Raw genomic sequence first — 26,612 nt, forward strand, 5'->3', positions numbered from 1 at the left:
ACACACACACACACACACACACACACACGAGGGGCTTCAGCTGCAGATCTCTGAGCTGGGAGCTTATATAAGTGAGAGTGGGAGGCTGGGAGCTATTTCAGGACCAGAGAAGACGAAATGAAGTGTGTGTGTGTGTGTGTGTGTGTGTGTGTGTGCACACATGTGTATGTCTATAGCACCCTTATGGATCGGTGTGTGTGTGTGTGTGTGTGTGTGTGTAGGCCCGCTGCAGATACTCGGACCATGAGGACTCTGATTCAGTGGGTTTCATAACGCAGTTTGGTGTTTTTGAGTGTGTGTGTGTGTGTGTGTGTGTGTGTGTGTGTGTGTGTGTGTGTGTGTGTGTGTGTGTGTGTAGGGGGGTTGGAGCCGTGGTGCGTTCAGGTGCGATGGGACTCGCTGGGATCCAGTCGGGGCACCAGGAAGGTCTCACCGCAGGCGGGGGTCTTCAGGTGGAGGCCAAGCGTGGAAGCATCTGAGAAGAGCTGCAGTAAAAATACCAGGCGCTGCAGCGCCGAGGCGTTTGAGGGTCCAACACCTGCAGGAACCTGTGTGTGTGTGTGTGTGTGTGTGTGTGTGTATGTGTGTGTGAAACGCCTGCAGGAAATCTGAATCAGAGGCAAGACCTTCTGGAGGAGAAGCTGGTCCTCAAAACTACTGGATGAAACATTACTAAGATTTTAGAGAACAGAGGAGCTGAGGAGGTTGTGAGAAGATGAGGAGGACGAGAAGGTCGGGGAGGAGGAGGAGGATGAAGATGACAAGGTGGAGGAGGAGGTTGGAGATGAAGGTGATGAAGAAGAGACGTCCATGAATGAAGATGCTCAGCAACACGTGGGAGATGAAGATGGAGGTGAGAAGGACGAGGAGACGCGTTCTAATGAAGGACATCGATAATCAATGACATCCTTTTGCACCACGTGACCAACACACACACACACACACACACACACACACACACACACACACACACACACACACACACACACACACACACACACACACACGCAGTGTGGCAGCAGATCAGCTTTAATCTGAGGTGTTTGTTTACAAACCGACAGCTGATGGAAAACCTACGAAAAAATAGAAGCTTCGTCCGAACCGCGCGTGTGTGTGTGTGTGTGTGTGTGTGTGTGTTTCAGTCTCTGAGTCTCTCAACCATTGTCTCTGTGGTGACTCAGGGGGTTGCCACGGCGATGTGGTCCCCGCCGCACGCGTCCCGGCGTCGCTCCCGACCGCCGTCTCCCCCGGCGACCTCGGCGACCCGCTCCTCCGCCGTTCCAAGATGGCGTCGTTGTCGTCGTCGTCATGGCGACCGGTTGTTGAGAAGCCGGACGGTCTTGCGGCCGTAGTGCCAGTAGCTGTAGCCGGACGCCGCCGTGGTCACCGCGGTAACGCACCTGTAGCACAAGGTCACATGTCTGAGGCGTCCATGGACAAAAGAAACTGTAGTTTCCTGAAGGCCCTGAACGCACCGTCACACCCATAATCAATATATTGATCCTGGTCCACGCCTGCTGACCCCTGACCTTTGGAGGTCACACACACACACACACATCGACACAGGTTGTGTGTGAGTGTGTGTGCTCATGTTCATTTACTGTGTAAGTACATACATGTCAATTGGTCTGAATGTGTGTTTAACCATGTGTGTGTGTTTCTAACGATATGTGTGTGTCTCTTGGTGTGAATGTGTGTTTCTAACAGTGTGTGTGTGTCTCTTTTGTGAATGTGTGTGTTTGTGAGTGACAGTGTTTGTGTGTGTTTCCAACCATGTGAGCATTGTTTCTCATGGTATGTGTGTGTGTGTGTGTGTGTGTGTGTGTATGAGCGCATGCGTGTATATTTATTAGTGTGCATGTGTGTAAATGAGTGTGCACATGTGCGTTGATGTGTGTGAGTGTGTACATATACAAGTGTGCGCATGTATGTTTGAGTGGCCGTGTGTGTATGAGCGTATGTGTGTGTTTACTGTGCGCACGTTTGTGTGTAGGAGTGTGTGTATCTGAGGGTACAGATGACTGTATGCATGAATATGAGTGGGCATCTGAGTGCTTGCACACGTGTGCTTGTGTGTGTGTGTGTGTGTGTGTGTGTGTGTGTGTGTGTGTGTGTGGGTTCCTGTTGTTGAGTAAAACGAGTCACTCCACGCCGAGCAGCGTTTATGTGCTTGACTGCAGAAATCACTCCACAACAAAACCGCAGCCACGCTGACGACTGAAGGACATGATGGGGATGAAGGTCAGAGTGTGTGTGTGTGTGTGTGTGTGTGTGTGTGTGTGTGTGTGTGTGTGTTACCAGAGGCCCTGCAGGAGGATGCTGTCTGTGTAGTGGAAGACTGGAGCAGCCAGAGAGGCTGCCACCAAAACCAGCTGGATGGCCGTGTTCACCTGCGCACACACACACACACACACACACACACACACACACACACACACACACACACACACACACACACACACCACCATTACATTGATGTTAAATGTCTTTGACATCAAAACAGAGGGTTAATAAATGTAAACACTGCGCGTTTCACTTCCTGGTTGCTCCTGATTGGTCGGTGTGAGCGTGGACTTTCCACAGAGACCAAAGGTGTGTTTGTTTTATGGGCAGGTCATGTGACCTGATTTTCTTCCTGCCATTGGTCGCTATTGTATCATTATGATAGGCAATGCACTCGCACGCACGCAGGCACACACACACACACACACACACACACACACACACACACACACACACACACACACACACACACACACTCTGACCTTGCTGATGAGGGTGGGCTTGAGCTGAGCGGTGGTGTAACAAGGGTTGAAGAAGCGGCTGAAGGTCACCTGCAGGCAAACACACGTGTTGACCAGAAAATAGATGAATATATAATATATAGAATTAAATACACACACACACACACACACACTAACACATAAATATACTTTTGAGTCTTTCATTACGTTGTTATTCTATTGGTTTTAATATATTTATTTGATATTCCAATTAAACATATTTAGCCCTTGTTACTCTTTTTAAAATTTATCCTTCGCTATTATTATATTATTACATTTTTTACACCTATTCATCATTACTTTTATTATTGTTATCATTGTTATTAACCCACTATAATAACATATCTAATCTCTATAACGCTCATTAAATTATTCTTAACAATATTCCTATATTACTTTATATTAAATATTATCACCTTAAGCCTTCACTATTACTATAATACATTATTATTACATCTATTCCTTATTACTCTTTATATATGTTATTAACATGTCCACCATATCAGATCCAACTTTATTGTCATTAGACATGTAAGCATATAGAGGAATGAAATGCAGTTACAAAATACAAACTACAATATATTATATTTTTACAGTCATTACATTGTCATTAACTTTTTAACCCTATTATTATGATCACATTAACGTATTAAGTCCATTTTATGCTCATTATATTGTTAAAATTAAAATATTTGATTCCCATATAATTCATTTATACACAGGACCCATGAATGAATAATATAATAATATTATATGAACATTTAATGACGCTGATGATATTATTATTACTTTGCTTTTAACATATTAAATCCCAGCTCGAGCATTTTTTTTACATTTCATCAACATATTTAAAACCTACCGCTTTTCTAACACGACATCATCATCCTCGTTATTATGATTATTATCAGGTCGTTTCACTGGTTTTGGACATATTCAATTATTCACTTCTTGTATTACTATGTTATGACATTTCCATTTCGTACTCTAACAGCTGGTGTTCTTTCAGGGATCAATAAAAGGACTAATCGATGGATGTGATCGGGTTCTCACCGGCGGGGGGACGGTCTTATATCGGACCCAGAAGACGGCGGCGATCAAACCGGCGTCCCTGAAGACCACGAGCGCGGTGAGGGGAGCTGGAAGGAGGCGGCAGAGGGTTACTAGAGGTTACTAGAGGTTACTCGAGGTTACTAGAGGTTACTAGAGGTTACCGGAGGGGCCGCCCACCCACCTGGGATCAGCTGTGCGTACGTCAGGCTCACGTACAGGATGCTGATCAGGATCTTGTCGGCCAGCGGGTCCAGGGCGCTGCCCAGGGCCGACTTCTGGGTCGGCCACGTCCTGGCGATGAACCCGTCCAGCTGGCGTTCGGGACGAGACACACACACACACACACACACACGGGTTGGGTGGCACGCCCGGACTCACGTGCACACGCGTGTTGTTGATACGCGTGATGTATCACCACACACGGGTTGTGACGCGTGTGATAACGTGCACTGCGGTGTCGCGACGCTTATTAATACACGTCATGATATTAACACGCCTGTTGTGTTTATTTGCTGATTAAAACTTGTGTTTTAACACATTCACGCTTGTTAATATTATGACACTTTTATATACTTGTTTTACTCATTTAAACACCAATTATACACTCATTTAAACTCATTAATACACTTGTTTTAACTCAATAGATTGTTTTAACTCACTTAAACACTTGTTTTGACTCATTTATACACTAGTTTTAACTCAAAATGTTCTAACTCATTATTCTACACCTGTTTTAACTCAATAAATTGTTTTAACTCATACTAACACTGGTTTTAAATCCTTTATACACTTGTTTTAAGTCATTTATACACTAATTTTTAACTCAATAAATTGTTCTAACTCATTATTCAACACTTGTTTTAACTCAATAAATTGTTTTAACTCACTTAAAAACTTGTTTTAACTCAGTTGTACACTATTTTAACTCAGTAATTGTTCTTACTCATTATACAACACTTGTTTTAACTCTATTAAACACTTGTTTTAACTCAAATTGTTCTAACTCATTATTCAACACTTGTTTTAACTCAATAAATTGTTTTAACTCATTTTAACACTCATTTTAAGTCCTTTATACACTTGTTTTAAGTCATTTATACACTAATTTTTAACTCAATAAATTTTTCTAACTCATTAAACAACACTTGTTTTAACTCAGTAGTGTTTTAACTCATTTAAACAATTGTTTTTACTCATTTATACACTTGTTTTAACTCAATAAATTGTTCTTACTCATTATACAACACTTGTTTTTACTCATTTATACACCTGTTTTAACTCAACAAATCGTTATAACTCATAGTTCAACACTTGTTTTAACTGATAAAACTGATGAAAACTCATTATACACTTGTAATAGTTCATCATTCGACACTTGTTACGGCTCATTTAAACACTTGTTACAACTCTAATTGCATAACTAACTAATTTCCCTCGGCTCTCACTGGTTTTGACGATGAAGCAGCAAATCCTGTGCGACACATTGACAAGATTCACGTAAATAAAAAAATCAATAACAAAAGCCGTCACCTGAAAGCGGCTCAAAAATCCCACGCTAATCCCCCGCCTGTGAACGCATCGCCTCTACGTCTCCACCACGACGAAAAACATCCGGACGAACCGTCGTCGGGTCAGTTTAAGGGTCATTATGGGATGTCTCACCAGGTCGGTGGCCCCGGCCAGCGTGAAGAGGGCCAGGCTGAGGTGGAAGTGCTGCTGGACGATCAGGTGACCCAGCAGCGGCGCCAGCAGGATGCGGCAAACGCTCAGCAGGTTGGGGACGGTCCACGGGTTCTCGTACTGCGGGAGAAAACAGGAAGTGACGCTTCTTCTCGGCAAAGGAGATCCACTTCAAAATGATGAATGACATCTACCCATCTAAGGAATTATTGAGGGGACGCTTTAATTTGAAGATAATATTTGTACATTTTGTGAAGACAACATTGAAACCACTGACCATCTCATGAGAAAAAGTACAAGGCTTTTGGGCCAAAACTCAAAAATGGGTTAAAGATAATTTTCCATCGTCACCAGTTTCCTCCCTAGAGATGATATAACATTTGGTTTACTTTTAAGCAACATAAGAGATGAACTCTGTGTCAATGTGATTCTAGGCCTGGCCAAGTTCTTCATTCACAAAAACAGAATGAAAAGTTTTCCCCTAATTTTACGTTCTTTATAAACGATTTTGAATGATATAAAAAAATCCTTAAAACTTATGGAAAAATCCAAAAACCAAAAAATATGCAGTTTGATGTCTGAGATTTCTTGTGAACCACCAAGTTAAATACATGTTATATTCCCCTTGCAGGTTTTTTTTTTTATTTTTTAATTTTATTTATCTATCTATTTTTTTTTTATATTTTCTTTTACTTTCTTTCTCTTCTAGCATTAAACGTTTCTCACAAACCTTTAGCACTGTTAACTTCTGATTACATACAGAACAAATGTCCTTATGTCCTTTGCTTCCTCATCCCTGCTTGTTTCATTGACATTGGATTCAACCTTGCCATGTTTATTTGTCCATATGTACATTTGTTTATACTGTTTATGTTCAATTAAAAAAAAAATAAAAATGTATGCTTCTGTGCTCTTTTATTTATTATTATAATTATTATTGTTGTTATTGTTAGTAGTAGTAGTGGTAGTAGTGTAGTAGTAGTAGTAGTAGTAGTCAATTGAGGACTTCTCAAATGCAGGTGGGGTTTAAAGTGGTTTCGTTAAAAAAAGGAACGTTGATGTCAAATATCAAATATCACTGTAAAACGCAAAATCAAAACCACTTCTTATAATTGCATTAAAAAAAACAAAAACTTCTCGTGTACAACTGGTGCTGCTCTTCGGGAAACTGTCCTATTCACAGAAAGAAGCGGACAAACAGCAAACCAAACTCTGTTTTTACAGGAAATGGACTTTAGGCTTTTATATTTTGGAAACATCTGTGTGATTTTGTATTAGCATTAAAAGCATTTTGAATGGCTGTTTGTTTTTTGTGTTTGTGATACACAAAAAATCTACATACTATGTAAGAATAAAAAATTTAAGTGCGAAAGAACCGGAAGTGGAGCTACTTCCGGTTCCGGGTCGGCCCGCGTTTCTCACATTGGAACCGACACTCACCAGCTCTTTGAACTTGAAAAGTCCCTGTCCCGGTGCCGGTGCCGGTGCCGGTACCGGCGCCTCCTCCTCCTTCCGGTCCGCCGCCGCCGGGACTTCCGGTGTCCCACGCGCCTTCCCGCCGCACAGCCCTCGAGCGCCGCCGATGGAGAGCGACCGGAAGTTGACCTCCGCCCTCCGGTGACCTCCCCGGCGGAGGCCGCCGTTACCGGGCGGCGGCCAGCAGCCGGTGAGCGTCCCGGAGCGGCGGGCCCACCGGAGGGTCCACCCGCCGCCGGCGCACGGGCGACACGCAAGCGCCGCCCGCACGGACAGAAGCAGGCGCGCTCCCGCCGCGGACGCGCGCCCGCCCCGCAAACACACGGTCCACATGTCTGCCTCGCCTTCTCTCCCGTTACCGGACCGCCGCGCACGTACGCTCGGTGCCCGGGACCATGGCGATCCTGTCCGCCGGCCGCCGGGTCACAGTCCCAGCGCCGCCGCCGCCGCCATGTTGCCGGAAAGCGAAACGGCCGCGGTGTCGTAAAAAACCTCGGCTTTTATTTTGAAAAACCGCTCCGCTTTTCTCCTGACGGCGTCTGATCGATGATCGGCTCCTTATCGGGGGATTTTTAAGAATCGAACAAGCCGAAGCAGAACCCGGATGTGGATTAGAAAACCGCCCTCGCTGCCGGTGAGGAGGTTTTTCAAAATAAAAGCACCGGATATGGGAGGGTCGCGAGAATGCCCACTTCCGGTCTAGACAACTCAGGACTTCCGGTTTGAAATCAACATGGAATTCACGGGAGAACAATTAAAACATTTATTTCACTTTAACAGGAAAATAGACAAGAGTTTTCTTCTTCTGGAGTAACTTTGTAAATATAAATATAAATATAAATAGGATTTACATGTTTAATCCTAATCTCAGTTAAAGTTTGGAGGCATCTCACGCCATCTGCTTCTGCCTGGCGCTGAAGGGGCTGAACAGTGTGTGTGTGTGTGTGTGTGTGTGTGTGAGTGTGAGGAGGTCAAGGTCAGATGGTCTGCAGCTGGAACATCTTGGCGCCCTTCTTCAGCAGGAAGCCCTGCTCGTTGAGGGAACTCACCAGACCCTCGAAGTCCACCACCTGGAGGGGAAGCGTGAGCAGGAGGTGAGGAGGAGATGCCTCTGGTCCTCGGCGGTCCAGACCTCCACCCACCTTGATGCTGAGCCGCTCGGCCTCCGTCCTGATGGCCTGCAGGTCAAAGAGCTTCTGGCCGGTCCTCTGGGCGTGGGCGTGCAGGGCGTTCACCAGCCGCTTGGCGGCGCCGCGCTGACTCATACCTGCACCCAGCTGGGAGCGCTCAAAGTCCAGGTTGCCCAGGTCGTCGGAGTAGGTGTCCACCAGACTGCATACACACACACACACACACACACACACGTCATGTCTGCTGTGTATGATCCTCACTTCTTTGGGTGGACTCGTCCGTGAAGAGATGGACAAGTAGTTGTGGGAGAGATACCATGATGGAGAGCATCATCTGTGAGAAGGTGGGACATTTGGACGGACGGGGCGTCGGAAGACCCGTTAGAGCCGGTCGGCAACGGTTTGACGGTAGATTGATCCCACCAGGAGCTCCACTGAACGCCACAGGAGGTCTTTCCTACCTGAGGCCATCAGACTTTTTAATTCCTCTTCCTTCAGCCGCAGGGAATCTTCAAATCTTTGCACTTAAGACCTTAAAACACTTGATAGCCTTAATCTTGGCAATTTATATTTTACTGTATTTCTTATTCTCCCTCCTTCCTACTATTATCTATTATTGTTATGTTTTTGCTTGAAACTCTGGCACAACAATTTCCTTCGGGATAATTAAAGTTGTTCTCATTTCATCTTTTAAAAAGAGGAGCGTTTCTTCTCCGTCCATAAACGTAGCAGTTAGCATTTAGCAAAACACTGCAGCATTAAGTGTGTAGCCAGAGTGTAAATATCCCAATTTCAAGTTAAATACACGTCATAAAACCACTTAATTTACCATGTATGGTTATTTGTGTACATCTTGTTATGTATGAAGTGTATTTTTCACGTCTGGAACGGATGAATCGTATATCAATTCATTTCACCGTGGAAACTGAATTGTAGAGTTACCAGCTGGTCGGGGAAGTGTAATAGATTACACAGGTGTGTGTGTTACCTGTGCTTCATGATCTCCACCACGTCCTGGGCGTCGCTCCCGGAGGCCGTCTCCCGGAGCTCCAGTCTGGCCCGGGCCTGCACAAACACCAGAGGCCTTGAGAGGCGTCGCCGCCGTGGGAGCGTGAAGGTGGCGGCGGAGGCGGGAGGCGGGAGGCGGACCTCGGTCAGCCTGATGAGGGACTCCAGCTGGCGGGTGGTGATGGGGGTGCTGTCGGCCGTCTGGGCCTGAGACCTGAGGGACAGGTAGAACTCCTGCAGGGTGGCGGCGGCTTCAGGAGAGAGCGAGGGCTGGACGTAGTGGCGAGCGTAGCTGATGTACTTCCTGAGCAGGCAGGCGGGGACGGGGTCGCAGCGCTCGCCTGCAGGGATCTTCACACACACACACACACACACACACACTGGTCACATCTCCGCCCGGTTCCTCGCCGCCAGAAGCTGCCGCTCTACCTGCAGACGCTCCGACAGCGGCATCTCTGACGGCTCCAGCAGGACGGACGTCTCGGCTCTTGTCGCCACGGCGCCGGCGACACTCCTCCCCGCCCGGTTGGCCATGACGTGCTCGGACAGGCAGCGGTCGCGGGTCTCGTCGGGGATGTCCAGGAGGAGGAAGACCACGTCGAAGCGGGACAGCAGGGGCGAGCCCATCCTGGACCACCAGAGAAGACGGACGTTCTAGACACGCGGATGAAGATCTCTCGGACGCACCGGAAGCCACGCACTTCAGGTTCTCCGACACCGTCTTGCCGCGGTTGTAATGGCCTCCCGCAGGGTTGGCGGCGGCGACCACGGAGGTCCTGGCGGGCAGCGAGGAGACGATGCCGGCCTTGGCCAGGCTGACGGACTGCTGCTCCATGGCCTCCAGGAGGGCCTGCTGCTGCACCCCCAGCTTGTCGAACTCGTCGATGCAGCACACGCCTGGACACACACACACACACACACACACACATGCACACAGCTGACTGTGGTAGGAGCCTCTAGAGAAGAACCACGCTGAAGATCCCTCACCTTGATCTGCCAGGACCAGAGCCCCCGCCTCCAGGGCGTAGTCCCCCGTCCCTGCATCCCGGTGCAGGCTCACCGTCAGCCCTGGAACACACACACCACACGCTCTGATACACCCCCTCCTCCAGTTCCTCACTGGAGAACCATCTTGAGATGGTTGAGAGCGGTAGAAGTTCACGCCGTGGGTTCCAGAGCACTGACAGAACCTCCATGGCTTCTTTTTCAGATGTTGCTTCACAACATGGCAGCTGCTGGAGCACAGTGCAAATACTCCCAGAGAATTTCAAATATTTAATAATTCAAAGTCTAGTTTCCTTAAAGTCTCCATCGGGAGGAGGAAAAGGAAGAGGAGAAGGTAGAGAAGGTAGAGAAGGAGGAGGGTGCTTCTGTAGAACATCTGCTCCTCAGCTGGACGTCTCTCTGGCGCCACCATGTGGTCACCCAGGGTAACTACACCCTCCAGGAATGGACCGCATACACACAAGTACACGAGCTCACACTGCATGAAGCTCCTCCGCAGCAGCTTCTCGCACCTGCAGGTCCTTCAACATCACATGGTGGTTGTTCTCCCTTCATCTCATCTTCATCACTTTAGGACAGAGTGCAGACGGACGCCACAAGGGGGCGCCGGTGTGTGAGTGTGTGTTTACCTGCAGTGCTGGTGCTGTTTCCACACACATAGATTCCCCTGGGAGCCACGTTACACACAGCCTGCCCACACACACACACACACACACACACACACACACAGAGGGTGAGAGAGAGTGTGAGTGAGTGATGTTCAGGCAGATGATGGTGTGTAGCTGAGGTGTGTGTCTCACCTGCAGCATCTGGCTCTTCCCCAGGCCGGGGTCCCCCACCATCAGGATGTGGGGGTCTCCTCGCACCGGCACGCTGTTCTTCCCCGTGTGCTTCTGCCGCCCTCCGAACAACGCCAGCGCCAGCGCCGCCTTCAGCACCTGCAGCGGGGGAGGGTTAGGAGGCGGGGACTCCGCCATCTTGAAGGCGTGGAGACGTGAGCTGGACTCACCAGGTGGCCGTAGATGGCCGGACACAGGGAGCTGCAGAGCAAAGACAGGAAGTGAGGCCCGGGTCATGTGACCTTCCGCTTCTTCCTGGAGGCTACCACCACGGCGAGAACGTCACGGGCTTACTGGACGATGAGCCTGAGCAGGTCCGGCTGGGACTGGATCTCCTGGATGGCGTAGAGCTCTTTCAAACTGAACTCCTCCCCTGCGGCTCGATCCTCCGGGGAACCTCCGCACACCCGACTCGCCGACTTGGACCGCTGACCTGAACGGTCACACACACACACACCCGTGCGCTCGCACCTTCCACACACACATGGGAGGTTGTCCAGGAGAAGGAGAAGAGGGAGCACCTTTGGTGTTGCTGACCGAGGTGGCCTCGATGTAGAGCAGGAACATACACTGGTCCTTGTTGCTCCTGGAACCTCCTGGAAGCACCACCTTTATCATTTGTATGCAACACACCTGTGTGTGTGTGTGTGTGTGTGTGTGTGTGTGTGTGTGTGTGTGCCTACCATGCGGCGCACCATCGTTGGTGACCCTGACGATCCCGGTCACGGTCACGGTGTCCCCGGGCACACAGCTGTCACAGAGGTCAGAGGTCAGGTGACACTCCACGGTGCGCGGGATTCGTCCTGCCTCCCGCTGCTCCCCGCCCATCAACTCCTGCACCCTGCACACACACACACACACACACACACACACACACACACACACACACACACACACACACACACACACACACACATGAACAATCTCCCTGCAGCTGATGAATTTCCTGATATGAGAAGAAAAGACTGCATGTTGCACATCAACACACACACACACACACACACACACACACACTACTGACTTGATGAGCTGCCAGTCTACAGTCTGTGTAAGCGGGGAGCTTCGGCAGGGTGTGAAGGAGCGGCCGCGGCAGTCAGGCCTGACGCACTGACACACACACACACACACACACACACACACACACACACACACACACACACACACAGAGATTAGGTATGTCATGAAGCAGGTGCAGTGCAGTATGCAGTGAGGTGTGTGTGTTTGTACCTTGGTGGGTGTGGTGTACTTCCCATGCTGCAGTGGCAGGGATTGTGTGTGTGAGCAGGTGATGCAGGTGAAGGCCATCCTGGTGCACTGAGGTCTGATGTTACTGACCCTGACCACGGTCCCCCTCACACACACCAGCCGGCCAAACACACTCGCCCTCAGTGTCCTCAGCGCTGTCAGGGGCTCGTAGTTGTACAACCTATCCGGGGTCGCTGTGTTACTTCACTGCTGGCCGTAGCTGCAAGTGTGTGTGTGTGTGTGTGTGTGTGTGTGACCTGGCACTGATGTGAGGGATGTTGATGATGGGCGTGGCCACAGGAAGCTCCTCCCCTTCAAGCTCTGCAGCCTGTTTCTCCAGATCTACTGTCAACACCTGGGAAACAAACGTTCAGTCATGGTTTAAAAAAACACACACTTCCCTAAGCTGTGTGTGTGTGTGTGTGTGTGTGTGTGTGTGTCACCTGGTGTATGGCCACTCCCATGCAGTTGAGCACCACCTCTGGTTGCTCCTTCAGCTGGGTGCTCAGATCAGGCAGAGCTTTCTGGACCACCTTGTCTCCTATCAGATCGGCGTAATCCACCAGCACGCTGCCCTGACGCTCAATCTCGTCCTATGCAACACACACACACACACACACACACACACACACACACACACACACACACACACACACACACACACACACACACACACACACTGCTGTAACCCCAGGGTGGGGGTGGTGGCACTCTTCTTCTTCTGCAAACAGCACCCCCCACCTTGTCGTACAGGTGAATCCTGGAGGTGAAATACTTCTCAAACACTTTGATCTTCTCCAGGCTGGGAGAGCTCTCGATGAAACCTGTGCATTCACACACACACACACACACACACACGAACGCACAGGTCACACATGCAACCATCTCCATCATCGTCTGTGCTTCAGGAAGACAGAGGTACCTTCAGAGAAGTACAGAGTCCATCCTTTGTAGGGACACAGGACGTCCAGGGTGGTCTGATGAGCTGCTGGGTATAGATGAACACCAGTCAGTATCTACACCGTCAACACACACACTTGTGTGTATAGACAAATGTGTTATTTTATCTACACATTTTTCCTCAACATCCTGCGGCTTCTATCTTCAGATGACTGGCTGACTCACTAAATGCCTTGTTAAATGTTTAAAGGAACTGTTCCGGTGGAGAACCCACCTCTCTGGGAGCTCAGGGAGGGGTTTCCACTTCCTCCACCAGCTGATCCCCCTCTCCAAGGTCTGCCACCCCTCCATCCTCTTCCCCTGCCTCCTCTCCATCCTCCTCCTCCTCTCCATCCACCTCCTCCTCTCCATCCTCCTCCTCCTCTCCATCCTCCACCTCCTCTGCCACCTCTCCATCGCTCCCCGCTCATCCCTTCACCTGGAAGATAGATATTTATTCATTCCAAAACAGGAATTAATCTGACTTAGTAGGAGGTACATCGTTGTCGCACTATAAAGGTAGATATACAGTCGTGGCCAAAAGTTTTGAGAATGGCAGTCTGTTCCTTCAGGGTTTTTAGGTGTTTGCCAGATGTTTCTATGGTTGTTTCTTTCTCAAAACTTTTGGCCATGACTGTGGTATATATATGTACTGTTCAAAAAAACAAAGGGAGCCCTGAAACAACACAATGTAACTCCAAGTCAATCACATGTGTGTGAAATCAAACAGTCTACTTGGGAAGCAACACTGATTGATGTGGACTTGTATTAAGGACGTTACATCAGTGTTGGTTGAGTCTGTAGTTTGTTTTTACACTTTCATTGTGAGTGTGACTCCAAATCCAGGCCTCCATGAGTTCACACATTTGATTTCCACTGATCACTTTTGTGTGCTTTTGTTGTCAGCACATTCAACTATGTATAGAGCAAAGTATTCAATAAGAAAATTTAATTCATTCAAATCTAGGATGAGTTATAGACAGACAGACACACACACACACACACACACACACACACACAGAAGATGAGATGGATATATTTATTTACAGAATTGGAGTGGAGTGTATATACACAGAAAGAGATGGGCAATTAATTAACAAACTGGTAATATCTGTATCAAAATAAATATATATGTATATGGGTATCCAATGGAAACAAAACAAAGCATTCGTAGATTCAACTATAAATCAAAATATGTCAGGTTTGAGTGACAGGCGGCGGACTTCCGGTGTGACGTCATCAGAACCTTTTTACAGCTAGCTAGCTACATGGGAAGGAAGACAGATAGACAGATAGACAGATAGATAGATAGACAGATAGACAGATAGATAGATAGATAGATAGATAGATAGATAGATAGTCCTCAGTTAAGTGACAGAAGTTCTAGAAGAGACCTAGAAGAGTCCCCCCCCCACCGGTCCGTGCGGACTTAAGCTAGCCGACCCTCGTCTCCGTTAACAGCGACGGTTCGCGCGAACTTCCTTTTTAATGTTCATGTACTTAAATAATTGTAAAAAAAAAACAACCAACCTGCCGCTTTCTGTGTGAAAAACAGCCACTGGGAAGCAGCCGGAAGACAACAAACACGAAACCGGAATCTCGAATTTCCCTCCGCGGAGGCGGGGCTTCTTCTTCTCTGTGTCCGGCTGTGTCGGGCTGAGCCGGGCTCTCTACTGCCACCTAGTGACCGGGGGCGGTACTACACGTACACTCTGCCTTCAGTGCAACTCACAAATAAACAATAAATCTATTTCTTTTTTGTTAATTTGATTTTATATTTTTCACATTCATGTATCCCCTTCATATGTTAATAAATCTCACGTTCGTTTTTCAAACCGTCCAACATGTTACTTATCATTAAATAAAGAAATATATGATGATAAGATAAGATGAACTTGATCGATCCCGATACGGGAAATTCCCTTGTCACAGCAGCTTAACAGTTATCATGTCAAAAAATACAAAAGTAAAATTAATATGAATATAAATATAATTAGAGAGATAGAAGACAGAAGATACCAAGACATCCACAATTATGAAGATGAAGGTCAGAGTGAGGAGTGAGAAGATCGGGGATCCCTGAGACTATCATTGTTATTATTATTATTAATATTATTATTAGAACAATCAATATCCTAAAAAAAACAACAACCAGATACAGTGCTGCCCTCTTGTGTCCAGTTCCTGTCATTGGATAGAACCACAATTTTCATTTGGATTACCTTTTGTTTGGAATTAGTCCAAATCTAATTTAAAGAACATTTAAAGAAAATGACAATGATCCGTGGATGGAGTAGCAACCAGCCCCAGAGGTCCCGAGCAAAAAGAGGGTTCTGGATCTAACTGGAAATAGAGTGAGTGGACGGCAGTTATTCGTCGGGCTGTTTATCCCGGAGGCTGGAGAAAACCCCCCGCCTGTGCTTATTACACCTTCATTACCCCTCCGCCGCCGCACGCCGCCTCGCAGCACAATTGCTTTTCTCGCCGGCGGCCTGGGCGGCAGCCCCGGGCAGGGCGGCGGGTCGATGGGTTGCAGGCGGCCGGCTGTCAGCCCTCCTCTGCAGAGAGGAATTAAGCTGTCAGACCCGTCTCTTCATTGTTTTTAGCACCGGAGTGCACGCCGCCTCGCCGGCCCGGCCGCCATCCTGGCTTTGCAGGAGAAAAAAAGGATCTAAAAAGGCCGTCAGAAGCTGGCAGAAGAAGCTGTTCATCAGAACCAGGTCAACAACTCACCGCCTTCACCTCCGCCTCTGCCGGAGAGACGATGGCCGCAGCGCCACAGAACCGCTAGCCTATCAGAGCTGTGATTGGACGAGAGTTGGGGTCGCCATGAAGGCCACGCCTGGACTCCAAAAGAACACGTGAAGAAATGAATGCATGAATAAGCTTCGTCTCCGCTTTTGTTTAGTTAATTTCAGACGGGTGAGTTTTCTTAAACGGGAAAAGAGAAAGTAGAACATTAAGCCGGTCGATACCGAACTCACAGGAGGACTGCTCGCGTTCACGTGTGTGTGTTGGTGTGTGTGTTTTCCCGTATTGCTCCGAAGCCCCAGCGGGTGTGTTTCTTTATCTCAACTAATTTGTGTTTTTACTGCTCACTAATGGACCATTATGAAACACACTCACACACCCTTATTAAGTTGTAGCAGAGGTAGGTGTGTGTGTGTGTGTGTGTGTGTGTGTGGGCAGACAGGCTGAAGCGTGTCAACAGAAAGAGTTTCCCTCAATTCATCAGTTTCAAGCAGCGAGGATAGATTGGTTTTAAGTGAATCCGCCAAACGAGCCCCCGCTAAAACACCCTCCAATTAGATCCTCATATTTCCCGGGGGGCCACAATTAGCTGCCGCTGCTCCGCAGAACCCAGATTAGAACCATAGAACCGCGGCGGAGATCCTCTGCCGGCGATCTGGATTTAGCGGAGAACACGCCGCTTGTCTTTGCTGCATGCTAATGAGGTCGGAAAACATACGCGATTAAGCGGCCGGAGGGGAAAAACAACATCCTCCGTCCACGGCCGCTAGCTTGGCGTTAGCTGAAACAATCAAGCTAACACGGAAAGAGCAGGAGAACTTGAGTCTGAGCCGAGAAGGAAGTGGACGCTGCTGAAAAACGCAAGCTAACCAAGCTAAACATCTAAGCAGATACAATACAATACAACAATATAGCAAGAAATAACAAACTTGAGTAGCATTGGTAGTAATCACCAGAAGCTAAATGGTATGCTAAAAAGGGGGGAAAAACTACATGCATCATTGTGATGCGCTCAAAACAAACTTGAAGCTACAATGTTTTCTTGTTGCTGTCAGCTAATTATTAATTACCTAAGTGTCTTGCTTTATTAGCTGCTAGGTGGTTTCTGCCTCAAGCCTCCAACAGTGGCCTTGAAACGTCGCCTAGCTTCTGTTCTTACACTTAGCGTGGCTTCGTTTTTTGGCTTTGGTCATGGCAGCTGCCGAGCATCTTGGGTTTATTTTACTTTGTTTACGTCTTTTCAGGTGAAATCGGAGCTTTTGTTTCAGGTGATCGCTAACAGCTTGCGGCTAACATTTTAGCTTTAAGTCTGTTTTGAGCACATCCCGATAGAACATGAAGTATTCCCCCTTTAGCGTTAGTTAGCTTACCATTTAGCCTCCTGGGGTTAGCATCACAGATGCTTTCTTTTTTTGTCTAAATGCTGCTAGCTTAAGTTTTATTAGCTAATTAGTCATTAGCTACCGTCGTTGTTTTACGACCTCATTTTAAATTTTTGTTTGTTCCGAGCCTTACCGGTGGCCTCGAAGGCGTCGTATAGCGTCGGCTCCTTTATTTAGCACCGCACTATTTTGAGCTTAGCTTTGTTAATTCCAGCTAATGAGCATCTTGTGTCTTTTTCTACCTTGCATCTACAGGTATTTGAGCTTTAAGGATTGAATTTTTTTGGGCTAATTTGCTAGCTTTTGGTTTATTTAGCTAGAATCGGCGCTTTCATTCCAGGCCCTCGCTGACAGCTTGTTTGTTTGATTGTTTGTCGACGCCCGCGGGCGTTAGCTTGCAGCGCTGTGGGCTGAGTGGCTTTACCTTCGGTGAGACTGAAGCGTCTCCGTCTGAACACACCGTCTGTGAACTCGGTGTGTGTGAGTGTGTGTGCGGTTAGCGAGGCTAATCCTGGGGAGGCACTTGACTTTCCAAAGCAGTGATTTCTTGTGTTTACATCCAATGACGCCACCCGGTGTCTATTTGTGCGAGCTGTCATTTAACCCCCCCCAACCTCCGCCTCGTCTTGTTTTTCGGTCGTCGCCTGTCAGCTGCCGCACTTTAGCGATGAAAGGCCGACATTACAAACAAGCAGCAGACGCAGCGCTCCGCCCGCCCCTGGGAACCCAGCCGCCGCCGTCTGCTGGAGGTAAGAACATGGTGGGTGTTTTTTTTTTTTTTGTAGCGGAAAACAAATAACACGTTTTCCCCGCTCGGGGCCTTGAAAGCAGCACCCCTCGGATTTCTTCCCGGAGACCATTTTCAGCCCCGTTTGTTGTTGTGGAACGGGGCGGGAGGGGCGGGAGTTTAGTAACTAGCTCAGGTTGCAAGCACAGCGAGCTAATAGTCCCAGCGTGTCGCTAACCGAGCAGGTTGGAGAACCCTCCGCGGAACCCTGAGGAAAATAGTGGGTCTGCGAGAGCGGAGGGTAGCGGAACCGTCAACGTTAGCGCTAATGGTGACGGGGGTGGAGGGGGAGATGTTGCTTAATGAGCCTGAAGACCATCTCCTTTGTACCTGGAGACGGCTTTATCTTCATTGATGACCGCAGTTCACCGGTAGAACAAGGATTAGACCCAGGGAGAACCCGACTGGGACACAACATTCAACACCGCCTGTTAGCCCTGGACCGTGAACGCCATTTGATGCCTCGCTAACAGCTTTTCTACGTTAGCACAGCCCTTGTTACTGAAGATTCTGTTTAGCCTAGCTGTTTGGTTTGGTGTTTGCTGTTAGCTTGGGCTTGTTGTGAGCTTTTCGACTTAATCAGCTACTAATTTAGCTTTTAGTTAGTCTGTAGTGTCGGCTTTAGCCCGTGACCGATTATTTTGGCCAAAATTTTGCTCATCACTTAGCTGTTTATTCTCTTGTTTGTTTTCTTAATTCTTCTTTTTTTTTAGCTAAACCCTTTAATCAGAATAAATTTGTGGACTTTCAGCTGTTGCTCTATTCATTTGTTGGTTAGCTTCCTTCTCTGGAAGCAAATTCAGCTCCTGATTAGTCTGAAGGTCTTATTTTAGCTTTGGTGTTCTAGTGCTTTGTGGTTTGTTAGCTTAGCTTCTAGCTGTTCCTTCACTCACATCTAAGCTTGAAATGACCTTGGCTCATTAGCCTTAGCGTCATGCATTCAGACGTACATTTTCAGCCTTTAGCTGTCATTAGCCTCCCGTCTGTGGATGTTGCGGTGCTAGCGAGCTAGCAAGCCGAGGGCGGTCTCCTTTGAGGAGGTTCTCCGAGGAGCTTTGAAGGTTCTCCGGGGTGCGGCGAGGAGGACGGCGCTGCTCCTCGCCTCCGGCTCTCTGGAGGAGACGTGGAATCAGAGGCGTCAGATGACGAGGCTCCGCGCTGGAGGACGGGCTGATCCTCCAACTCACCTGCAGGAACCTTTGTCTTTGGGAAACAAACAGAAGGACCCGTGTTCTTTCTTCTGAAGCCTGAAAACACACTCACACACACACACATACACACACACACACACACACACAGATCGGGCTCGGCGCTGCCACGCGAACACGTTTGCATTTACATATTTACATTTCCCTGCATCGACAGCGGAGGATATGAGTGTGTAAACACTGCCAGCGCTGGAACGTCCCGCAGAGAAGCAGGTTCTTGAAGGTTCCGCGCAGGAGGGAACTCTGAAGATTTGTTTACCAGTGTTGTGCTACCGCGCTGGCTAATCATTCATTCATGCATTCATCTCCTGCTTATCACGCAGGGGTTGGGTCTATCTCAGCTGTCATTGGATGAGAGGCGGGGTTTATTCTGGACCAATCACAGGGCCACATATTGTATGGAGACATACAACCATTCACTCGTTTATTCACAATTCATAGAAACACAAGCAACCGTTCACTTATTCATTCAAATAGTAAACATACAACCATTCACTCTCTCATTAGACATATAGAGACAAATAGAGAGAAAAAATAGAGATACATGCATCTACTCACTCATTCACCGGCTATATAGAATCAACAACAATTCCCTCATTCATTCAAACGTTAGAGACATACAACCATTCACTCATTCATTCAAATAGTAAACATACAAAAATTCACTCTCTCATTCACATGATAGACACAAATAGAGAGAAAAAATAGAGATACATGCATCTACTCACTCATTCATTCACCTGCTATATAGAATCAACAACAATTTACTCATTCATTCACAATTCATAATACATACAACCATTCACTCTCTCATTCACAAGTCATATGGAGACACACAACCGCTCGCTAACTGATTTAAAGCTAATTGTCAGATTTGTTAGCTGTGAACTTACAGCTGGTTGAAAGCTAACTCCCCTCTGCTAACTTTTAATCCGCACATGTCTTAAGTTTTATCTTCAGATACAACCTAGTTTAGCTCTGCTTGGATGTTTCTTTCTTTCCTTTTTAAACATTCAAGCTGTCATTTATTCCTTACTATCTTTGTGTTGTCTCTGATGCATGAATAAAGATATTTTTAATCGAGAAACCGCAGGGTATTTGACGCTAAGCTAATTCAACGCCGATCGCCGGCTGATTTCCTGTCCGCTCCCCCCCCCGATTCCTCCCGGGGTGTATTTTTAGGGCGCAATCCTCCTCCTCCTCTTCTTCCCTCCAGCTTGTGAATCATGAACATCGACCCCCTCTTCCTCCTCCTCCTCCTCCTCGCCTGACGCATCGGATAAACACCTGAGCTAAACGCCTCTCCGCGGTAAAACCGCGACTCGGCGTCGCTTGTTTCTCCGGCGGGTCCTACGGGGTCCTGCGGGCTCCGCCAGCCATGCCTGGTTTGCGGAGGAGGCCCTCAGGCGGACGCTGTGATGGATCCAGCCGCTCCGCTCGCTTCTCCAACGCCGGTTCTCAAAGAACGGCGGCGCCGGAAGAGCCGGGCGTGGGTTAGCGAACGCAAACCTTCTTTGCCTCGTGTCGCTGTGGGATTAATTGGCTGTTGTGCTGTTTAAAGGGTTAATTGGGGCGGGTGAATATTTAAAAGTTAACGCTCAAGGGCTTATTTTTGTTTTATAACGAGGTAATTAAAGTGTAATCAAGGCGCCAAACAACATTGCGAAAATACATTTTTAATCCCAGCGATGTTTGTTCAGTTGCAGCTCAATATCCCATTTAAAAGACGGTTTGGACCGGGTTAATTCATTTATTTATATATTTATGTTTTTTTAATAGATTTTATCTCGATTTTTAGGAATAAGTATGAATTTTGACATTTTATTTTTGAGTTTCTATTTCGTTTTTGATTTTTTTCTCTCGTAAATTTCAAGGCCATTTTAAAATGATTTCTCACTTAATATTCGAATGAGGGTATGATTGCATTTCTTTAATTATCATTCATGTTCTCATATATATGTAGGAATAATATCAATTTTCAGTATAGCCAGCATAATCATATATAATTATCAGAATTAAATGCAAAAATTGTAAGAATTTAATTTCAAGGACTCACGCTGTACACGTGACAATAAACACTTTGAATTTGAAATTAATATCAAATAAATACCCAGAAAAAACATTGAAGAAAGTTTTCAATCAAACTCTTCTGAATGAATGGCATAGAAAGCATAAAATCGTTCGATCAAAAGAAAAAAAAAAGATTTTGAGGAAAGTCTTTCATCAATAAAAACGTAATTAATATTAAACAACTGATGGATGATAGAGATGTAACGGACAGGCTGCAGTTCCACCCGCGGCCTCTGGGGGGCGCAGTCACTCCACAGCCACAGGCCGCTCTGGAATAAGATGGTTTTACTTTCATTTTCTTCTTCTCTTTTCTTTCTTTCCTCCTTCTCCCCTTCATCTTTCATTTCTTTTCTCCCACTTTCCTTCCATCCTCCCCCCCCCCCGTGGTGTAATGGTCTCTCCCAGGTTCTCCTAAATCCTAATGCTCACTAACAAGGTCAGGAGGGTCCAATAGTCCTTCCCCTCCTCCTCCTGTTATCAATCCTTTGATTCCCTCTCCGTCCTCTCCTCACGTCCTGGACTTTCCGCCGTCTACCCGGCTAGCCGGCGGTTTAGCCGCCCGCTAACCCGGATGTGGGTGAGAGAGGCTAACTCCGAGATGCTAACAGTTAGCAGGTGGCTGGAAATGGTGCTTCGGAGGAAGAAATCGGGGAAAAAGGCCGGGGCCGGTTTACATCTGCCGAACGGTAAGTGAACGCATCACGAGTCACGCCACGGACCGACCGGGGGGGGGGGGTCACTGGACGGGTCGGCTGTCAATCACAGTTATCTGCAAATCAGAAGCTCAGGTGTCAATCATAAGGTTACCCGTCGTTCAGAAGGTGACGTCTCAATCACAAGGTCAGATGTCAATCATAAGGTCAGATGTCACATTGTTATCTGTCAATCTCAAGGTTGCCGTGGTTACGACCAGACGTAGCAGCCCCGGGGGGTCCTGAGTGTCACGTGACTGACGTCTGGTAAACAACACACACACTCCAGGGCTTTGAGGCTTCGCCCTTGGTGTTGCATATGTTTTTGTGTGTGTGTGTGTGTGTGTGTGTGTGTGTGTGTGTGTGAGGGAGGCGCCGTGACCGTCTCGGACCGTCTGCTCGTCCCGGCTGACAGCAGGGGTGCAGGCTCAGGTGGAGGTGATCTTCATGCAGCTCCACCTCCTCCTCCTCCTCCCAGCACAGCGTAATGGACATTGAATTCCCATGAATCCTGCAGACGTGCACGTGCCAATAGTCCTCCTGCTGTGGAGAAGGAGGGAGGAGAAGAAAAACAGAGGCAGAGGAGAAGTAGAAGAAGAGGAGGAGGAGGCTGTGATTGTCTTCTACAACGCTGGGTTGGTGTTTGTTTACACTGGAATCATGGAGATGAAGAGGAAGAGAAAGAACAAGGGAGAGGAAGGAAGAAGTCAGACATCCTGAGGAGGAACCTTCTTCTCTGAAGAACCTTCTCCCCTGAGGAACCTTCTCCTCTGAGGAACCATCTCCTGTGAGGATCCCTTCCTCAGAGGACCCTCTGAAGGACCCCCCGATCCGGGTGTCCCAGCGGTTCTGATTGGCCGATGCTCCCTCCATGTTGGCTCCGCCCCCTGAACGTCTCCGGTGTCACCGGGGTCGTTGTGAAGTCTTGTTGCCATGGAAACAGAAACGTCGGAGGACCACCGATGGTTATTTATCAAAACACAAGACCCACTTCCTGTTGCTCATGCTGATTTCCTGTCTGTTGTGGCGTCCTGCGCGGGGGTCGGGGGCGGAGCCAATCAGCCAATCACCAGCCAATCAAAGACAGTCTTCGGAGAATCATCTGACCATTCTAGGAGACACCATCCTGGTCCATCATGCAACTCCGGAACAGAACCTGAGACCTCCAGACACCTGGGCACACGAGGGGGCGGAGTCTAACACAGCTGAGAGGGGCGGGGCTAAACCTGTTAATCAATGTAATTGATGATTTGGAGAACATTGAGGGAACCCAGGGTGGAGAACATGTAGAGAAGCCAGTGAAGAACATCTGGAGAACACAGAGACTCCGTAGGTTGAACGCCTCCATACACACCCCTGTGATTGACAGCCGAGCTGTTCAGGTTAAGCCCCGCCCCCCTGAGTAGCTCCGCCTCCTCGTGCTGTCTGCTGAAACACAACATGAAGGACAAAAGCAGCCATACGTCACACACTATGTGTGTGTGTGTGTGTGTGTGTGTGTGAGAGAGAGGGGGTTTCGGGGGGGGCCCCCCTCTTTCATCCCCCCGTTTATTGTTGTTCTTTTCTTTCTTCATTCAAACCCCCCCAACCCCCGTCTGGAGCCACTCAAGCAGAACTGAAATCTCACCGCCTGCTTTATTTGGAGAATCAAATCCTGCGGTGTGCACACACACACACACACACACACACACACACACACACACACACACACACACGCAGGTGGTGGTGGTGGCGTGCCGACCCCAGGGGTGGAGCCCTGGGCTTTTAACTGAGGAGGAAACAGAGAAGGAAAAAAGAAATAAACAAGCTGTGTACTTCTGGGATCGGTTACACACAAGTACACAGAAATACTGCAAAGATGTAGTACAGTACTCTTGTTCTCCTGCTCGGTTCTCCACATGTTCTCCACTTTCGGTCCAGATGGTGTGAAATCATCTGCAGGTGTGGGCGAGAGGCTGAACGCCTGGATGATTGACAGCTGAGGTTAAGCCCCGCCCCCTGGCCTCGCAGATGAACGGATGAATGAATAGACCACTTCCTGTGCGGGGGGGGAACGTGCGGGGGGGCCAGCTGTCACGGACGCCATTTTTATTTTTAACATCGGCGCTAAAAGCCAACGTTAAAAAAAAAAAACTCGGGCTCCTGAGCGCCGCCGCCCCCCCACCTGCATCCAGACGGCGAGCGTGAAAGATCAGATGACTCTCCTTGGAAGGAAGCGGCGAGCGCCAGGAGGAGTGTGTTTGTGTTCCTGGTCCCATTCCAGACATACCCGTGTGTGTGTGTGTGTGTGTGTGTGTGTGTGTGTTCAACTCCCATGGAACGGTAACTACAACACACACTACACAAAGGAACGACCAATGGGAAACAAGGGAGATGGAGGAGGACGAAGAGGAGAAGATGAGGAGGAAGAGCTGGTGAAGGAGGAGCTACCTAGCGTTGTGCTAACCCGTGTTAGCTTCTGCTCTCCTAGCATCGCAGCCCGTTAGCGCCCGCTAGCGCCCCCCTCCTCCACGCTGACGTGCAGGACTGCTAGCGACGCCGCTAACCCCTCGCCGCTTTAGCATCCTGCTAGGAGGAGGAGGTTCCTCTTCACATTGATATTCAGAGCTGAGGAGAGCGAGACTTCCCCCTTTACTCCCCCTTTACTCCCCCTTTACTCCCCCCTCGGAGCTATTTGGATGATTTAGTCTGAAAGAAGGACTGGATTTCATTGGCTGTTTACCTTGGGGGCCTCTGGAGCGGCACGGCTGCCATATTGGAAATATAAAGGGGGAGTAAAAGCGGGGACCTTAATGAAAATAGGATGCTTTGTTTATTTGGAGGAGAGGAGCCGGCGGCGGCGACAGCAGTCGGGGGGCGACTCGTGTTGCAGGTTCGGCTTCTTTGAGCGTGTGTGTGTGTGTGTGTGTGTGTGTGTGTGTGTGTGTGAACCTGCAGGCGCCAGGTGGTGTGACTTGGTTGCATTAAGATGTGCAGCCATCGTGGAGGCGGGGCTTTGCTGGGTGGAGGCGGAGCCACTGGAAGCACTTCCTGTTTCGCTTTGCATTTGGTTGATCCACAAAGGGGCTGAAAGGGGAGGGGAGGAGGTCCTGGTCTAAAGGAGGAGGTCCTGGTCCAAGGGGTCTCAGAGGTCTTCTCTAAGGATCTGAAGGAGCAGGAACCAGGAGGTGGGGGAGGTTCTCCTCTCTCTTTATGGTTCTCCACAGCATGCTGGTCACCTGGATAGATCTAGCACACACACACATGCACACCACAGTGACACAAGGTGATGTGTGTGTGTGTGTGTTGGCCCTGAGCATGTATAAAGGAAGCTGTGATTGACAGGTGTGTGTGTGTGTGTGGGGGAGGGGGTAGAATAGGCTCCGCCCACCTGGGAGCAGGTGTTGTCCGGGGGGAGTTAATGGTGAGACTCCCCTTCCTCCCTCCCCTGCTTCCCCCTTCCTCCCTCCCTGCTTCCCCCTTCATCCCTCCCTGCTTCCCCCTTCCTCCCCCGCCTGTGACCTTTTCCTGTGCAACCTTTATCCTCCACCTGCTACCCCCCCCCCTCGGACCAGCTACACCCCCTCCGACCCCCAACTCCCCCCTCCAACCTCCCACCACTTCCTTTATCCTCCTTTACTTCCCCCTTCACCCTCCTTTCCACCCCCTTCCACCCCCTGTACTCCCCCCTCCCCCCCGTCACTTCCTGCTGCCCTCCCTCGGTGCCGTTCAACCCCGAGCCCTCCGTCACCTTTCCGCCCCCCCCCACCTTGAAAACCACCTCCCGCGCCCCCCCCAGCCCCACCTGTCAATCATCATCTCCACACGACCCACTTACACTAACCTTTCTCCTGCAGGTAGCTGGTCATCTACGTCTGCACACACACACACACGATGACTGTCTGATCAGTGTGTGTGTGTGAGAGTCTCGGCGACGCCCCCTGGTGGCCAGGATGTCCAGTGAAATAGCATTGGTTTGTCTTCCCGAGGGGGGAGGAGCCAGGGGCGGGGCTGGCGTCCCCTTTGATATCGTCATGACAACCAACCGATGACACCACGGCTACCAAGCTAACGTTACATTAGAGATGCAGCTGATACAGCTCCTGGTTTCATCATGGTACAGACCGCTAGCAGGCTAACACTAGCAGTGTTCACACACACAAATGTACATGTACATGTGACCTTATGCACACACACACACACACGTGCAAACATGCACGACCCTTCATTCACACATACAAACAAAAATGCATATAATACATACATATACACATATACAAATACATACATATACACACATCCAAATACATATACAAATACATATACACACATGCAATTACACTAATGTATGCACAACCACACACACAACATGTACACACAAAGCACAAATATACTTATGCACACACACACACACACACACACACACACATGAAGACACACTGGATCCCTCCTTCAGTCAAAAACATGAATGCACACAAATACATGCACAGACACACACAACATGTGAAACAAACCAATATACATATGTGCATGAATGCACACGCACATGCATGCAAACACAAAAGTTCACGCAAGCACACACACACTT

At 48.4% G+C, this 26,612-nt stretch overlaps 3 protein-coding genes across 4 annotated transcripts in view; all 3 read right to left on the reverse strand.

Annotated features, from left to right (window-relative positions):
* The window catches only part of LOC147236908 (1-phosphatidylinositol 4,5-bisphosphate phosphodiesterase beta-1-like), a 49,818-nt gene that overhangs the window by 19,377 nt on the left and 3,829 nt on the right, over positions 1–26,612 (reverse strand). The window lies entirely within an intron of this gene.
* On the reverse strand, positions 1,014–7,470 carry crls1 (cardiolipin synthase 1). The gene is made up of 7 exons (XM_086175725.1): positions 6,954–7,470; positions 5,496–5,633; positions 4,015–4,144; positions 3,834–3,919; positions 2,766–2,834; positions 2,299–2,390; positions 1,014–1,400 (listed from the first exon to the last, which is right to left on the reverse strand). Exons 1-7 carry the CDS (start codon positions 7,320–7,322, stop codon positions 1,307–1,309), a joined length of 978 nt encoding a protein of 325 aa, XP_086031851.1. The 5' UTR covers positions 7,323–7,470; the 3' UTR covers positions 1,014–1,306.
* mcm8 (minichromosome maintenance 8 homologous recombination repair factor) lies at positions 7,738–14,698 on the reverse strand. 2 transcript variants are annotated; one of them, XM_086175714.1, is made up of 21 exons: positions 14,686–14,698; positions 13,391–13,594; positions 13,139–13,201; positions 12,958–13,040; positions 12,660–12,809; positions 12,474–12,571; positions 12,199–12,397; positions 11,993–12,078; positions 11,655–11,812; positions 11,493–11,567; positions 11,266–11,404; positions 11,142–11,172; positions 10,933–11,070; positions 10,762–10,822; positions 10,115–10,195; positions 9,829–10,024; positions 9,557–9,755; positions 9,269–9,478; positions 9,108–9,184; positions 8,132–8,321; positions 7,738–8,059 (listed from the first exon to the last, which is right to left on the reverse strand). In XM_086175714.1, the coding sequence occupies exons 2-21, from the start codon at positions 13,584–13,586 to the stop codon at positions 7,967–7,969; spliced, it is 2,523 nt and encodes an 840-aa protein (XP_086031840.1). In that variant the 5' UTR covers positions 13,587–13,594; positions 14,686–14,698; the 3' UTR covers positions 7,738–7,966. The 2 variants fall into 2 exon arrangements, with proteins under 2 accessions (XP_086031840.1, XP_086031830.1); XM_086175704.1 differs by having other exon boundaries at positions 13,139–13,204.

Source organism: Fistularia commersonii, chromosome 2 (assembly GCF_037954325.1).
Source record: "Fistularia commersonii isolate RoL2024-O1a breed Wild chromosome 2, RoL_Fcom_v1.0, whole genome shotgun sequence".
In the NCBI taxonomy this organism is placed as follows: Eukaryota; Metazoa; Chordata; class Actinopteri; order Syngnathiformes; family Fistulariidae; genus Fistularia; species Fistularia commersonii.

Coding starts and splice junctions, on each gene's coding strand:
- crls1 (XM_086175725.1), bottom strand. CDS start 7,322: ATGTGGACCGTGTGTTTGCGGGGCGGGCGCGCGTCCGCGGCGGGAGCG. Junction 4,145..5,495: donor TGGCCGGGGCCACCGACCTG/GTGAGACATCCC, acceptor CCCGAACGCCAG/CTGGACGGGTTCATCGCCAG. Junction 2,391..2,765: donor AGCCCACCCTCATCAGCAAG/GTCAGAGTGTGT, acceptor GTGTGTGCGCAG/GTGAACACGGCCATCCAGCT.
- mcm8 (XM_086175704.1), bottom strand. CDS start 13,586: ATGAGCGGGGAGCGATGGAGAGGTGGCAGAGGAGGTGGAGGATGGAGA. Junction 12,398..12,473: donor ATCCCTCACATCAGTGCCAG/GTCACACACACA, acceptor GACCCCGGATAG/GTTGTACAACTACGAGCCCC. Junction 8,322..9,107: donor GTGGAGATCATGAAGCACAG/GTAACACACACA, acceptor GTGTGTATGCAG/TCTGGTGGACACCTACTCCG.